Source organism: Haliotis cracherodii, unplaced genomic scaffold (assembly GCF_022045235.1).
Source record: "Haliotis cracherodii isolate W230 unplaced genomic scaffold, xgHalCrac1.p SCAF_2, whole genome shotgun sequence".
Taxonomy (NCBI): domain Eukaryota; kingdom Metazoa; phylum Mollusca; class Gastropoda; order Lepetellida; family Haliotidae; genus Haliotis; species Haliotis cracherodii.
The window spans coordinates 36,102,199-36,119,639 of record NW_027266275.1 but is presented as its reverse complement, the minus strand read 5'-3'; the positions used below and the strand labels follow the sequence as shown (position 1 = coordinate 36,119,639).

The 17,441-nt window shown below is 40.5% G+C and overlaps 1 protein-coding gene and 1 pseudogene across 1 annotated transcript; both read right to left on the bottom strand.

Annotated features, from left to right (window-relative positions):
* Nucleotides 1-1,397: 1,397 nt before the first annotated feature.
* Nucleotides 1,398-9,912, bottom strand: LOC139467588 (ras-related protein Rap-1b-like). Its single transcript, XM_071249121.1, has 2 exons — nucleotides 9,885-9,912; nucleotides 1,398-2,053 (listed from the first exon to the last, which is right to left on the bottom strand). Exons 1-2 carry the CDS (start codon nucleotides 9,910-9,912, stop codon nucleotides 1,398-1,400), a joined length of 684 nt encoding a protein of 227 aa, XP_071105222.1.
* A 1,445-nt stretch (nucleotides 9,913-11,357) lies between these two features.
* On the bottom strand, nucleotides 11,358-12,576 carry LOC139467587 (uncharacterized; annotated as a pseudogene).
* Nucleotides 12,577-17,441: the final 4,865 nt, after the last annotated feature.

Sequence of the window (17,441 nt, the reverse complement as noted above, 5' to 3'; positions counted from 1 at the left end):
TTAGATGTCTGGTTTTTAATATGGAGGTATAAACTGTAGAACACACAAAAGAGATATTTATCGGTCATTATCTGGATTTTGTTTGTTTCCTTTCTTAAGTAAGGGAATTATGACTGACTTTGTCAAGGAGTCAGGTACGGAAACCTATTAGGGCCATTTAAAAATAACTTGAAATTTCAAATGAGTATCTTGATATTTCAAGAAAAAAATGATAAGGCAAATGACCTCTCTCTCTCTCTCTCTCTCTCTCCTCTCTCTCTCTCTCTCTCTCTCTCTCTCTCTCTCTCTCTCTCTCTCTCTCTCTCTCTCTCTCAATTGCCGTATTCTTGTCGTAAAAGGCGACTAACGGGATCGGGTGGTCAGGCTCGCTGACTTGGTTGATGCATGTCATCAATCCCAATTGCGTGGGGCCCGTGAAGATTCCGGGGTAGAATAGGTCTTCAGCAACCCTTGCTTGCCGTAAAAGGTGACTTATGCTTGTCGTAAAAGGCGACTAACGGGATCGGGTGGTCAGGCTCGCTGACTTGGTTGAGGCATGTCATCGATCCCAATTGCGTGGATCGATGTTCATGATTTCAATCACTGGATTGTCTGGTCCAGACTCGATTATTTACAGACCGACGTCATGTAGCTGGAATATTGCTGAGTGCGGCGTTAAACAACAAACCAACACACAAAATCTGTGTATTCATGTATGAATATGTGATGTCTTTTTATTACTCCTTCAGTCGGATTCGTATGTATAAATAGTTTAGAATCAGGAATCGTGTACTTGGATCATGCGCCTAAGGACCCGTGAAGATTCCAGGGTAGAATAGGTCTTCAGGAACCCATACTTGCCCTAAAAGGCGACTATGCTTGTCGTAAAAGGCGACCAACGGGATCGGGTGGTCAGGCTCGCTGACTAGGTTGTCATCGATCCCAATTGCGTGGATCGATGCTCATGATGTCAATCACTGGATTGTCTGGTCCAGACTCGATTATTTTACAGACCGCCGTCATATAGCTAGAATATTCCGTAGTGCGGCGTCAAACAACAAACAAACAACACAAAATCATGCGCCTAAGTGGTAGCCGTCTGTGACATGCGCCACCAGCTGCCATGCAGTGATGTAGATTCGTTTGATAGTGACGTTTCGTTATAGATTCTTATACCTTTGTTAAGCAAGAAGTAGTCAGTCTTAATATCCACTGCTTGGAAAAAACACAGAACAACAGGCTTCAGATTTAATATTTTATATACAATAAACTAGACAGTTATATGAACCTATCATGCTTAGAATATTCAGTTAAGTGCGGACATTCATCATAAAAAGGTCATAATGTTCAAGCATAACAATCAGCACTTCAGTGAGACCATTCAATCGGTGACCACCACCATGGTGAGAACTTTTATATTAGTTGAAGGTTTTGGACCTCGTCAGTTTGCGTCTAAGTGTCTTTAGGGCGGCAGTTGGCGTAGTCATGCGCCGTCTTTTGTCGGTTAAATAGGATCTTGTTTGGCTCACAATCAGCTGGAATATTTCGGAAATGTTGGCGTTGTCTTTGGCAGAGGCTTCCATATAGCTGTGATTCCAGCCGCTTGACACCATGCATTGAGCTTTGTCTTTGGATATGAAGCGATCGGTGGTTGTCAGATCAGTCTTGTTTCCTACAACAAGGATAGGAACGTCGACAGATTTCTCTTGGACAATCAAATGTCTCAGATTAGCCATGTTCTCAAAGGATGACTCGTCTCCCACAGAATACACCAACACAAAGGCATCGGCGTTGGTCATGGCCAGTTTCCTTACGTTGGCGAAACAGTAGGCCCCGGGGGTATCGAAGATGTCAAGCACGACGTGTCTGCCGTTCACGTCTATGTCCGTAATAAAGCGTTCTTGTATCGTGGCCGCGTAGCCTCGGAGAAACTTTCCATAGATTAACTGGTTGATAATGGCGCTCTTACCTACTGCCGAAGCTCCCATCACAGTGATCCTGAAAGATCCCTCCGATCCAGACGTGGAAGAGTTGACTGATGGTACAGGCAAGGACATGTTTATCAGATGAAAACCTTGTAACGCTCAGATATGACACTCTCGAGATCTAGAAAGAAAGTGATACCAACACGCATTTGTCTTCACCTTTTATATGTACTGGAGGATTAATTTCCAAGAAAAACACTGCTGACGTCAGACGTCTATGAATAAATCTGTTTGTTATTGGCTTGTGCATGAGTAATTCTTGTTGTTGATTGCAAGTGTTAATGTTAAAATAAATTTCTTACAGGCAATTGAACATGTCTTTTTATAGAATATTTCTTCTATATATATCATCACCTGCAATCTTTGTTTGGCGAGTGAGCGGGTTGAGTTTAATGCTGCTTTGAACACGATTCCAGTAATATCACAAGCCAAATGCAATGCAGGTCTTAGACGTTTTCCACTTTGGTGAAACACACGAACACAGGTATGGTGCTGACAAACCTAGAAACATAATCTAGGCGAACCAGAATTCGAACTCACGATCATAGGTTTTGGGCGTGCCCAAGGGATGCAACTCTTCATTACGGCGCCTTAGACGACTGGAAGACCTGTGCCCACTTGATTAAAATAAAATGTAATTAATTTAGGTGCCTGGTTGGCAACTGTTTTATCTGAAGCATGTAGTTTACTAGATATTCAATGAAAAATATTGTTTAACGCTGCATTCATTATATTCTAATGTGACGGTAATCTGTAAATAATCTTATCTTGATCAGACAATACAGTGATTGATATCATTAGCATCGATTAATGATATTAACCAAGTCCGCGAGAATTTCCACCTGATCTTTTTAGACGCTTGTTGCGACAAGCATAGGTTACTGGGGACCAATATTCTTACTGGAATCCCAAAGGGTTGGTTCCAAATTGTGAGCACAATACCAACAGGAGGTTTTATCTCTAACATCACTCATATCAGCCCCACTATGCCCGGAGAGCGGTTGGTTAGTTCGATCCCCGGCCGCGTCACACCAGTAAATGTTAAAAGATGGTACTTGTTCTTTATCTGTCTTGCTCTCGGCACTGAGAGGGTTAAACAATATGGCCTTTTATCTCAGTGGGCTAGCACTAGTTTTAGGGCATAAAGTCACAGACCACAGACAATCGAAACATTTGGTTTGGTTGGTTTGTTGTTTAACGCCGCACTCAGCAATATTCCAGCTATATAGCGGCGGTCTGTAAATAATCGAGTCTGGACCAGACAATTCAGTGATTGACATCATGAGCATCGATCCACGGATTTGGGATACGATGACATGCATCAACCGATCCCTTTAGTCACCACTTACGACAAGCACAGTGTCCTTTTGCGGCAAGGATGGGTTACTGAAGACCTGTTCCACCCCGGATCTTCACGGATCCTATTTTTAATGATGAGGGGAGAAATTCTCATTTGACGGAAGCATATACTCTCTCCTGTCTTGATATTGGAATCGAACCTTGTCAGATGTCTCTATTGAATTTTTATAATCTAAATGTCTGAATCTGTTTCCACCATGTGTTTATCTATTGTCATCAAATACAGACTATACCATTTTTCTTGTTCTTTTCATCTAGATCTATTAAACATGATTTAAGAACAATCTATATCTCAACTGTGTGCGGTGAAGTGATACATCGTCAACCGACCAAAACTGCAGGATGCTTGTCGTACATGTAAGTGGCGACTAACGGGAACGGGTGGTCAGGCTCGCCGACTTCGTGACTGATCAAAAACAGAAAAACGACGTCAACACTCGCCAGGGAGGTACTTATCGCCTAAGAGTATGTAGTTTCACACCTCACAGGCCTGTTATTTTGCTGTTGTTTGTCATGATTTTGTCATATATTTTGAAATTTAGCTCTGATTATCATAAATTCAGAGTTATTTTGAATCCGCATTCTTTATTTTGAAACTAAGTGTAATAAGCAACTGATACTTAAGCGTCTTACTCCTGTTATCACAGCACAGAAATAAAAGTAGCAAAGAGTTGCTTCCGTTCCAAGTTCCAACAGTTTACTTTATGTACGTCAACTGTCATGAATATGGCCGTGTTTTCAAACCATTGTGAAACTTGTAACTTTTTTTTCAAAAATAATTATGGAAGCCCTGAGCCACCGTCTCAAGGGAGGTCTCATCTCCCACAGAATACACAACATGAGGTGTCCGAAAAAAGGAGGTGGTTCAGGTGTATCAAGGAGGTCAATTATGAATATTCTGTCCTTCAGGTCAATGTCTTTGGTGTAGTGTTCTTGCACTATTCGCCAGTAGACCTGATACAAGGTCTTGTTTACAAGCTGGTTGATGATGGTCATAGACGATACATACTGACGTCAACGTTGTGTGGAAGCAACACCACCATCCCTGCCTGACGGCACACACTGACCACCACCATCAACAAAAATAGTATCCTAAATTCATAATATACATATACAGTCAAGTCCCGTTAATCCGACATTGTTGGTTGCATATGATTATGTCGGATTAAGGAGTATGTCGGATAAACGAAATTAAGTAGTATCAATGTGGCAGACACAAGTGTTAACATACAGTTTTGTTGTACATATGTTTTATCTATTTGAGGTCCTTTAGGTTTGTAATATTATTTTTAAGTTGTTAGGAAAGTAGGTTCTTAATTCAATATCTATAATGGGCTTCTGGATTAGTTTATTTATAATGTAGAGGGTGGTTGGGTTGGTCCATGTTTGTGTCATTGTTTCTTCTCTTTGTTCTAACCCAAGCCTTGTTTTCATTGGCTTGTTCAAACTGTGCACTTTTCATCCATCTTGCACTTGACACTACACCAATTCAGAAGTCCGTCAACCATTTGGACTTGGACAGATCTGGGATAAATAATTCGATGTGAATGCGTTGATTCTTATAATTGTGTAAATACGATATTTATATGCAATGTCAATCATTGTATGATAGTGTGTAGTCAGTTATTTTTCCTTCAATTCTTCAATTGTATTCTTTATCTTTCACTTATTCAGAGTTGATTCTGTAATTAGGAGTGTGCTTATTGCTACTTAACGTCCAAGGAAGGCGGCTGTCTTGAGAGGACAAACACCCCAGTGTCACCCACAGGGTACGGATACTTTACATGTTTGTCGTGTCATGAAATATATTTTGTAAATAATGTATCATACTAAATGTATGATCAGTTAATGAATTAATATAGTAGTTACAACAAAGTGGTAATTGTATTTGTAATGTTCATTGTATTTTAGAACCATGGACCATGTCGGGATCGAGTTATCGCCCCTGATAAATCGTTTGTTTACTTCAGGGTTAAGATAATGATTTTATATATCATTGATTATTAGTTCATGTAATCATTAAAGGACTTTGTTTATATTAAATGAAAGGTGCTGTGTATTGTATTTATATATGTGTGTATGGAACCTGTGTACTACTGTTTTTATAATCTTATTGTTTTGTACATTACAGGGTGTCATAATAGTACTAAGGCAATAAAGACTCACACCCGTAGCCTGTGTTGTACCTTCTTGTTGCCATCACAACCTCGGTTACATGAACGTTCGTGGTCGAAAATCGGACAACTACACGATAGATAACGATACAAACACGTGATAAAAAATATGAATGAAATATTCATATTGTTATGTTACATTGTTAACGGAATATGTTTTCTAATCATGCAACTTCTAAAGCTCAACACAAAACAACTGTTACGGACTGTATGACTTATTCGAAATACTTAGTCTGGAATGGAAGTCGCAAGTTTGAAACTAGTACCGCAAAGCTGGGAAAGCTGCTTCTAAGTGGCTAACGTTAACTTCCTGTTAGTTATTTCATTGGTCGGTCATAGTTCGCGAAAGGTTGTTCTGACGTGATCACCTGTAATTGGATGTCCTGCCAAACCTAAGACACCTATTGAACAAAGGCTGTGTGCTCTCTGTAATAGTAGCGGGGTTAAAGTTGAGAGTTAATTCCCTGACAGTGTCCATTTAATAATGTGCTGCGAACAAATCTCATCGCCAAATCTTGCAAAACTGAATAGTGACTTTCATTACATGAATACTACAGTATAGACCATCTGTGCTGGTTATTCAAACCAAACTGCATACTATATACTCTTGCTTCAACACTACAACAAATGTTCAAGAGAATAATCCTTCTCAGTTAGTACATAGCGTTTTGTGTCTTGTGAACTTCTGTTTTAGATTAACATTTAAATGAAATGTATTATATATGTATGTAAATGAGTGCATATATAGTTGAGTGTATGGCTAGTTGGAAGGATAAATGGGGGGTGGGGGGTGGGTGTAATTATGTGCATATATACTCTTCAAAAAAAGAAGCTTGACACTGACTTTCAAAATGTAACATAATGCGATTGTGTCAAAGTAGGACACAGAAACCATGATTGAAACACTGTTTGAAGATCAATGTACACAATGTTCAAAACATTAATCGTGTCACCTAGACAGACACACGATACAGTTAATGTCACATGGGTACAGAAAATGTCAGTATCGGTTGTGCCAACACGTGCATCAATCACCACTTGACGCCGGCGACCCATAGATGCAATCAAGTCATGAACGTTGCCGTGAGGAAGAACGTAAGGCTGTAGGATCAAGTCACACGCACACCTGTCAATGCACCTGCTACATGCACGAGAGGCGTCCTACCACCGTGATGAATTCCGGCCCATACCATGACACCCCGCCGCCAAATGGGACAACCTGCTGCACACAGTTGGGGGCGTAACGTTCACCCCGACGTCTGTAGACATGTGCGCGCCCATCAGCACGTGTGAGTAGGAAACGGGACATTTCTCCACCTTGCACGTGCCCATCTAACCCTCTGTTGGCACCAAAGCAGACAGTCCGCCAGATGACGTGGGGTCAATACATGACGTCGAATAGGTCTTCGTGCATAATGTCCAGCCTCCCTCAGTCTGTTGCGTACCGTTTGATCTGATATTCTGCGTACCCCAGGGATCTGTGTGGTTGTAGACGTTGCTGTGGTAGTGCGGCCTCGGAGGTGTCGCAGCCGGATGTATCGATGTGCTTGGGTTGTCACCCTTGGTCTTCCTGACCTTGGTCTGTCGTCGACGCGGTTGGTGTTGTTGTATCGGGTCCACAGTGCGGAGATTGTCTGTCTCGATACGCCTAAGTGCCTGGCCACTTCTTGCTGTGTTGATCCAGCTTGTAATCTCCCAATGGCGTTGTTCCGTTGAGCTACATTCAGTCTTGGCATTCTGTCACCGCCTCTACTGCCGTTATAAGGACTGTATGAACAGCCGTTGATGTGGATTTTTATACCCATTCAGCAGGGGGGCCTGCATGCCTAAATGCAGGATCCTGTGCTGCACGTTTTTTACAGGCGGTTGCGTTTGGATGAAGCTGTAAAATTGATCCCCAAACGCTACGTTTATGTGCTTTGCATGTGTTTTCGCGAATTATAGACACGTCCTCTTTCTGTTTGACTTATTTGGTTCTCATTTAACGTAATTATTTTAGATATTTGGTCAAAAGTGGTTTTACATCTATGACAAGTTTCTTTTTTGAAAAGTATATGTATGTATATTATGATTTTAGGATACTATTTTTGTTGATGGTGTTGATCAGTGTATGACGACAGACAGGGAGTGGCCATCCTTGTCAGACAGGGATGGTGGTGTTGTTTCCACACAACGTTGACGTCAGTATGTATCGTCTATGACCATCATCAACCAGCTTGTAAACAAGACCTTGTATCAGGTCTACTGGCGAATAGTGCAAGAACACTACACCAAAGACATTGACGTGAAGGGCAGAATGATCATAATTGACCTCCTTGATACACCTGAACCACCTCCTTTTTTCGGACACCTCATGTTGTGTATTCTGTGGGAGATAAGACCTCCCTTGAGACGGTGGCTCAGAGCTTCCATAATTATTTTTGAAAAAAAAGGTTTCAAGCTTCAACAATGGTTTGAAAACCATGGCCATATATATTCATGACATAAAGTGTACTGTTGAAACTTGGAATGGAAGCAACTCTTTGCTACTTTTATTTCTGTGCTGCGATATAGGATTCGCATCCACTGTAGTGCCAACATAAAGCGATGTGTTGATGTTTGAGAAAGTACATGGCACGAAAACCTGCGACATTTGCGATCGCACAGACTGGCCTCTGTGTTATTTGTGAAGTTCGGGATTGTGCAGCCTTTGTCGTTAAAGCAGACATAAAGTTCTATCACCTTTGAAAACCTCCTCACTACTTCGTTTGGGGATTCTCTCAGCGATGAGGACTTTTTACCACAATAAGCTTGACTCCCACCAACACAGCCTGTTCAACCTATACCCTGGGTCACTTGGAATGAGCCAATCTGGTAACTTTACAGTGATTCCATCTATCCGTGCGTATATTTTCCATTTCATACTTCATATAAACACAAACGAAAACCAAAGGGGAGACAAAACGTATGGGTCAGTTACCACTATTAAAACACCAATGCGTGATTCGATCGTTTGTTTTATTTCAAGAACATTCAAGACATTCTGATTCATATTTATTTGCAGAAACCTCAGATCAAATAAATGCCAATCCTATTAAATAGGTCTGGCATTTGAGTGACATTTGTGAGATGTATTTTTTGACGATGTTCACTCCAGTTGTACTATTTTCGTTGAGCTGTGAAAATAGAAAACAATTAAACATTTAAGGAAAAGAATTTATGGATATCAACTTCTTTATCATGAGGAACACAACGTTTCGGAATATATACTTACTCCTTCATTGGGTGAATGAATGCTATGAGGCAGAGAACAAATAAATGTACCTGTAAGAACAACAAAAGTAATAAGATAACAAAGGTTGAAACTTAACAAGGGAAAAAAAACAGATATTTGACGCTGATAGTTGCTAACGGATTTTAGGTCAAGTTTGTTGACAGAGGTCTGGTGTTCTTAGAGTCTGGTGTTGAGAGGTCTTGGGATTTCTCCAATGTATTGGTGGCCACAGTTGCAGGGGATCTGTTACATATACTCAACAACAAAATATCCTGTGACACCAATATTTTAGTGTATTTTTCAAACAAGTAAAGTTTGGTTTTCAATATTGTAGTACATGTATGGAATCAAGTCACAAAAACGCAACTGCTACAGAAAAGCATGCATTCCATGCAAAAGTTGACTTTTATGCAAGCCCCATGCATTTCACTATCCAAGAATGAGTATGAAAACATGTGCTTTAACGGGATTCCATATGCATTGTTTCGCATCGTGCTGATAACAACCACAAGACAATTAAACGTCCACAGAAACACCATTTGGTGTTTATGGCAACGTTGGCAACAGTCGAATGCAGTCAGAAACCATACTCGGAGTGGCAGGCTACGCGTAACCAATAACCGACAAGACAACTGGATTCGAACAACACCTACGAAATCGATTCCAGCCAGCAATAGTGACTGCAAGAAGCATCCCTGGCCTTCGACGAATATCTATACAAACCGTACGTCGTCGCCTCAGATGTGCAGGGATTGTCGCCAGAAGACCCGCCAGACGTCCCATTTTGACAGGAAACCACCGTCAAGCACGTCTACAGTGGTGCAGACAGCGTCTACGCTGGACGGCCATGCAGTGGGGACAAGTTCTATTCACTGACGAGTCTCGTTTTCACCTCAGCCACAGCGATGGACGGATTCGAGTGTACCGACGTCGAGGTGAACGTGACGTCAATCATTGTGTCATGGAAGAAGATAAGTTCGGGGGCGGCAGCGTTATGGTATGGGGTGGGATTACAGCAAGACAGAGGACCCGTTCGATAGTGGTAGAGGGAAATCTCAATGGACAGCGCTACCGTGACAAGATCATCGGCCCTGTTGTTCTACAGTTTTAGCGTCGTCATGGCCCAGGCATTACCTTTCAACATGACAACGCCCGGCTTCATATTCAGTTAGTGGAATAAGGGTCTCAGAAATCCTCAAAGTGAGGAACCGCAAACTGCATTCCAATCCCCCCAAAACTCCCTGCTATCAGCCCTATCAGCAGGGGTCGTCTTGTCACAACTGATTAATGACCACAAGCTCATCTGTAGCAGACGACGTGTGTGTGTGTGTGTGTGTGTGTGTGTGTGTGTGTGTGTGTGTGTGTGTGTGTGTGTCTGTGTGTGAAGAAACAATTGTCTGCTATTAAAATATTGATATTTAATGTTTTTAAACTACTTTTGAAACACCATTAAATTTTCTGCAGATTAAAAGAATAAATATTGGTCAACTTGTAGCTAAACCATTTAAATATACATTAATAGTGCATAACATAGTGGCCTGATTAATGCTTTCCAAAGCAGAGAAGACACATTACAAAATATAACTCATTTACCATGAAATTTTTATTAAGTCATTTATGCATGAAAATATCAAAGTAACACAGTAAACATTAATGAAGTATTCAAACAAATTTTCATAATTGATAAATCAAGTTTTTACATGTAGCAGAAACAATACATACAAAGTGGATCCAGCAAATGACATACTGTAAATCATGAAATTAATGTGAGTATGTGAGTATGAAAATAATACCAAGATGCAAGTGACCCATTTTATCTGGACAAATTGGATTACATTGTCATGTCATGTCAAATTCACTGCACATGGCCTTGAGTGCTAGACGTGGACAGTGCTTCAGGTATGGTCAGTTTGTTTACACAGGTTGATCACCCGTTTATGACAGTTGCCAACCGTTTGTGACGTCGTCTTCGTTCTTGGTAACCTGTCAGATAATTTAAAGATTTAACATTATAAGGAAAACGCTGCACACCTTCGTAGTTAAATAAGTCCGGCAACATAAAGCAGTCTTATAGAATAAAAAAAAACTATACGATATTTGAATCTCATGCTTTCATTTCATGTCAAGCAGTTGAAGTTAAGTTTGTGAAGATGGCAAAAGTTTTGTTGTAATAGTTCGCCGATTAGGTTTTATAGTTCAGGCGGGGCTACTCGCATTAATATCATGATGCATATTTGTGTGTTTGTTGTTTAACACCGCACTCGGCAATATTCCAGCTACCGGTATATGACGACGTCTAGGGGTGGACACTTGCATTATTTTGGTGATTTGTCATAATTAGTAACATCTCTAAAGGGTCTGTTAGCGACTTTATAAAACAACAGATGCTATAGACATGGTCTTACTGCCCACTACTAGTACGAGAGCAAGTACATTCATACATTCCCGTGACTGTACCAAACACAAAATGGATGTATTTAATGTACCAAATGTTCAGCAAATAAATATCTGCACCCTTTGGATCTGCTTGATATACTCGCACTCCTTGCCTTGCACTATACTTGACACATCTTCAGTATGGCAGCGAATATTATCACATTTTCTTGATCAGTCCATGTTCCAACTTCAAACACATCACGATGAATAGTTTATTCCACAGGTTGGTAAACAGAACAGGAATCTGTGGTACTATTTCCTGTAGTAAGGAAAAAAGGAAAAACATTTAGTGTTGACTGAATGCATTTTGGCTGCGACAATGAAAATTTATATGTTTGTAAGCAGTTCCTTAACCTGCTATATAAGAGACATAAGTACAATACTGTGAATCAAAATAATAGTAAACCAGATTATTTGAATTATTAAAAGCATGATGCATACAGTATTTTACTGGTAATACTTCTAATGTAGAAGACAGGAGAAATGGCATATACGTGTACCTTGGAGTTGATGTAACTGGTTTCTGTTTTCTCCTGGCAACTCTTTGTGGTGATATCTTCTAGTGTCCTCTTTCTTTTGACCAGTTTCTTTTGTGGTATTTTGCAGTCCATGATACGTTTCAGCAGTGTCGCTTCTGGAATTTAATTTAAAATCCTCCAGTTTCTCTGTGCTCACTTCATCTCCAAGATAGTAATGCACATCCCTTCTTTGTTCTTTCTGAGACAGCCTTTTTGAAGGAAGTTTGGGAGAATTGCTGAGTTGTTGCCAGCTAGAAAAAGATATTCGACCTGATAATCTACAAGAAGACAAATCTGGTCCAGTGCACTCTTTGGGGGAAGCCAAGTTTGGGGTCTAGCAAAGTCTTGTTTCTTAGGATGTTTCATTGATAGCTGACGTACTTCTTCAAAGGTCAGCTTTTGAGAAGCCAACGTGCTTGGACAATATATTGACTTTATGAGTTCATGGTGGGTTTCCTTTGACACAAGACCACTGCCTCGCTGATCAAAACAGAACAAATTCTGGAAAAGTTGGCATTGTCGACGAATGTTCTCAGGATCTTGTCGTGAGAAACTCCAGAATACTTTGGCAAGTAGTCATTTCCCCCAAGGCATAGTCCCATGGTAACTTTCATTCCTGCATTTGGCCCAAGTTTCTTCTCCAGCACCATAATAATGCCAGTGATATAATAGACATCAACACCACCTGGCTTTTGCAGTAAAACATGGACTTTGTTTCTGAAAGAATTGTCATCCTTCCTAGGCCACAGAGTTGTAAGAGCAAAAAGGTGAATTGAAATGGCGTCAATGTCCCCAGATGTCACGACTGACACAACTTCATCTGTAGCTTCAAGACTGGATGAGATGTGCACCAGCCAGTCCATTTGGGACATTTCCGCCTCTCCTTTCCTTTGTTGAATATTCTCAAGCTTAATTTGCTGCACAAAGCCTTCCCTTGAAAATATATTTCGGGTTGATATTGCAAACTTTGTCGAGCAGTTACAGTTATTTTCTCTGTCGCAGATGCAGCCATCAGTGATCCACTCACTGTCAATGTCCAGTTTGATTTCTATGTCAATACCCAGTGACTTGACCAGAAAACAGCTTATAAGGGATTTACCTTCTTCAGTTCCGACAACTGCCTTTTTGTCAAAAACTGAACTGCTGATGATTTCGTCGCCCCTCTTCAGGAGGGAAATTGACTGAATCTGCGATTTGGTTCTATTCACTCTTGTTGAAGCCTTGAAGTCATCAGGAGTGAACTTGTACTTTTCCTCACATATCACAATGTGTTTTGTAGATGGCATGTGTCTCAAGATTTTCTTTATGTTATCTTCTACCATCTTCAAATATTCCTGGCCAGATCTCCCTCTTGTCTTGAATTTTTGTCCTGCAAATTCAACAATAGCAGCTGATACGTTTGACAGCAAACCAACTGGAAAATCTTTCATTCCACTTTGAAGTAATTCTTTTAGGATGTCTTCTGTGGTGGTGCCTCCATCCTGATGGTCCTGTTGCAGTAGCTTCTCAAGTTGATGAACAAGCGCTTTTTTCATGCCAGTTGACTTTTGCACTGCTGACTTTGAACAGTCGGGTTTGACAACTGCCTGACAACATTTCATTTCTGATGACAAGCTTTCTGCAATACCCAGGAGGGACTTTACTTTTCTCTTCCTTTTTATTTCTTTAACTTGTTTTTCCTCAGTGGGTACCTGACTTTTGCAGTTCATTCTTCTTACTGTCACGCCCTTCATTGTTTGAACTTTCTTCACAAGTTCTTTAGCCTTTGAGTTTGAGTCAATTGAAGGTTTTTCATCTTCTTGAGACTCATGGAAATTGCTCTCAAATACAAATTTGTCAATCAGATAACTTCCAACTTCATAGGTGTTCCTGTCCAGTGCAACTTCTGGCAGTGGTGTTGGCTTAGGTGCATAGACATTTCTTGGAATGGTCTCTGCCTTCATGTCAAGTCCTCCTTGTCTAAGTATAAGGACAGCAGTGGGATAGATGTGATTAAGGTCTTGCCATGTTTTACTGTTGACATTTTCCTTTGTTTGGCTTGTGTTGTTTTCTTCCCTGAAAGATTCAATATCCAAGAACCTATCAGTGACATCCGCGGAAGAACAGATGTAACAGTAGATCTTGGCCTGAAACCCTTGAGTGCATCTTTATGTTCCATTTCTCGTTGGGTATCTAAGGCAAAATTACCTTCACTTGCTGAAGAAAGATTGCTTCATATGTTGATGAAATGGACCCGAACTGTAGTGCTCATAGAGCAGTCGACAACAAAAGGCTTCATATGAACTTGCTCCATTTAGGAAAGAAAATGGCAGTGGTGTCTTAACAGCTGAAAGCATATGATTATAACCGTCTGGACCTCCAATCCTCTCTGCAACTGCCAGGGCAAGAATTTCATCACAGTGACTCAGCATTTCTGCATGCAAAGAAAATGTGGCATTTGTTTTACTTCCTTCCTTCATGAAAACGGAATAATCTTCCATCCATCTGGCTTCAATCGTCAGAGCTTTCTTCTTCAAAGAGTTAAATATAATCTTTGCATCATTTGGGGCTTTTGTTGAAAGGAATTTTATCATGAAGGCTACGTGAAGCGCATAGGAAACTCTTCGGACGTTGTGGGTTGCTGCTTCAATGTTTTCTGTGCTGACGAGTTTCTTCCAGTCTTCAGTCGTGTCGTGCATGTAGCTCAGGATATGAAAGAGGCCAGCATCTTTGTATGCACTGCAAAGGTTCACAATCCTTGACTTCCGCAGATGTAGTAGTGGAAATTCTGGTAGATATTTCCTAAATTGCATGTCTTCATCCATCAGCTTGAAAAGGCACTTTCCTATTTTGTTGTCAGGAGCAAACAAAATGCGACATGTATCAGGGTTTGCTGCTGATTTGACCAGTATGTCATTCAAAATGTCACGCATTTTATGAATGTCATCATCTCTGCCAATTGCTGGAGGTGGATGCCTTACCAAGACAGAGGGGGGTTTGTAAATTGTGTATCCCAGTGTGGAGATGAGATCTTCAATGACAGTGACATTGGCCTCCAGGTCCACAGATGACATGTCTCCTTGATTGTTAGGTAGGGGCGAGCATCCTAAATTCAAAACACTTAAACTGTCATTCATCTGTGCAAGCTCAAGATCAACATCTGTCATCTCATTCTGATTGTATTCTGAGTCTGAATCTGGCATCAAGCTTTCACAACTACCGTCAAACTCAGTATCTGACATAATGTCAGAAAGAGACATGTCCATCAGACCTTCTTCTTTGTCAAGTTGTCTTAGCACTGTGTCCAGTTCGTTGTTGTATGAGTCATGCCATTCTTCAGATACAACATTTTCCATTGTGTCTTCCTGTCCTCCAGCAGCTTCATGCCCATTGAATATATTATGTATTGCACTTGTCAAATGTGATGCGGCTACTGTTTGGTCGATCTCAGACCACAGGTAATGTAAATTCCAAGTAAGCTTCATTTGAAAGTCGGCCCTTTGGGATTCTTCTGCAACTGTTTTAAATCCTCTTTGTTCATCTTGACTGCTTCTCTGCATTGACATGTGGATGTGCCATCACATATGTTGTCATCATGCCATTCTTGGAGAACTGCAGTATTCCTTGGTATTCCCATCAAGGTTATTGGCAAAGTGCATATTTGTGAGGACCTAGAATCTCCTCTGTCTGGATCCCTGTGAAAGGACAACCGAACAAGATTGTCCAAACAGAAAATAAGGTGGCAATCTTGAAGGGAAACCTGGTGCTTGTGGCCATCTTGTGCTTCATAGTCAAGGTCATATTTTTTTATGAAAGTGTTATAATAGCACTTGTCAGGGTCTGCCTGTCTCTGTAGTCTTTCAGTTGCATTCTTCAGACTGCCAGTAAGCCCACCATGTGATGTTACAGAAAACACATTTGTGATGCTGTGGTAAGACGCTGAAAGCTCATCGGTGTTAATTTCTTGATTAATGCCAGCATAGTTCTTGTTGTTGATGTTCAACATGGCATCATAAAGGAGGTACAGCTTCTCTATCCTTTCCTTTACAAATTTGTCAGGCCTCTGAGACTTTCTTACACTTTGGAAATTAATGAATGTTTCAAGAACAATTTGGAAAGGTAGGGGTACTAAAAATTTCCATTCTGTGAAGATATCAAATGAATGTAAGTCCAACGGATCAGTGTGTGTAAGCACTGGCGCGCATGTCGGACAAATGCTATCCCTCAGATCCTCTTCACTTTCTTCAAAGAAGTCTTCTGATTTGAATGTGGATGTCCTTCGGGATAGATTACCTTGACTGACGTCATCGCGGAGATGGAACCTTTTGGTGACTCTGTTACCCATGCTGTAACTTTTGAAGGTCTTGCTTTCGAAAATCACAACCTCTGCACACCTTTCTTTGTGATGACAAGCAAGTTCACTTTTAATCAAAGTAAAAGTGTCGTCAATATTTATTTCACCAGCATCTTCCGTCACTTCCAAGTAGACGTGAATGCCAGGGGAATGCTTTGCCTTGCAGATCTGCTCACAGTCTAGACAAACAGCTTGATAGAATGTACCTGGAAAGTTGTCTTCCAGTAGATCTGTGATTGTTTCATCAAGCAATGACGGGAGGTGCTTTGTCTTTGCTTCTAACACAACTCCCTCAATGTTGTCTGCTGCCAGTTTTCTATTAGAGTTGGTTTTAATTGCGTCTTTACTTGAGTAGAGTAGGGTTTCTTTCAATGTATAAATTCATTTACACTGACTAAACAGTTCCTGACGCTTTGTGATTGAAAGATCACTACTGTAGCCAGAAGAATGAACTGGTGACTCATCTTTGATGCTATTCCAGAAGTGAACTTCAAATATTTTAATATTTTCCCATTCTTCCTTTTCAAAGTTCTTTTCGTATGATTTTTACAAACAAGGAATTTCAACACAATGTATTTTGTCACACAAGAGTTTATCAATTGTATCATATCTAAAGACCGACCTGCTCACAACAGTGTAAAATTCAAAGAGAGCATCAGCGCTTGAACTTCCTTCTGACAGAGCCCATGATTGAACTGCATTGACAACTTTGCCACATACTTTGATACGGTCACAATGATCAAAACAGTATCTTAAAAATGCTTTGAAATTTAACTGAGTCTCATTTACAGACAGCACGTTTCCTTTCTTGCAAGTATTCTTTTCAATCACACGAACACAATTTCTATGTTTCTTCAATGATCGCAATATATTGTCTCTTCGGATATCTTTCACATCATCTTCTGAAGTCTGGTGCTGTTTCAGGAAATTTATAAAATCCTCAAATTTGTTCCATTTTTCTGAGGTGTTTTCATCTTGTATGATTTGAAGGCAGTCCCAAATGTGAGCAGAACCCAAGACACCTTCTTTCCTTGTATTTCATCATACCTGGAAGTGAAATTGACCACTATTTAACAGCTAATAATTGAATACATGTGTTATTCACTGTGTAAGACGTGTATCTATATGTGTATAAAATTCTAAGTATTTTGTTTATTTTGGAAATTATGAGAATACATGAAGAACTAGCTTATCCAGATGATATCATGTTCTTATAATCATCCTAGTAACTAGGGTGGTCGGGTAGCCTAGTGGTTAAAGCGTTCGCTCTTCACGCCAAAGACCCGGGTTCGATTCCCGACATGGGTACAATGTGTGAGGCCCATTTCTGGTGTCCCCCGCCGTGATATTGCTGGAATATTGCTAAAAGCGGCCTAAAACCATACTCACTCACTCATCCCAGTA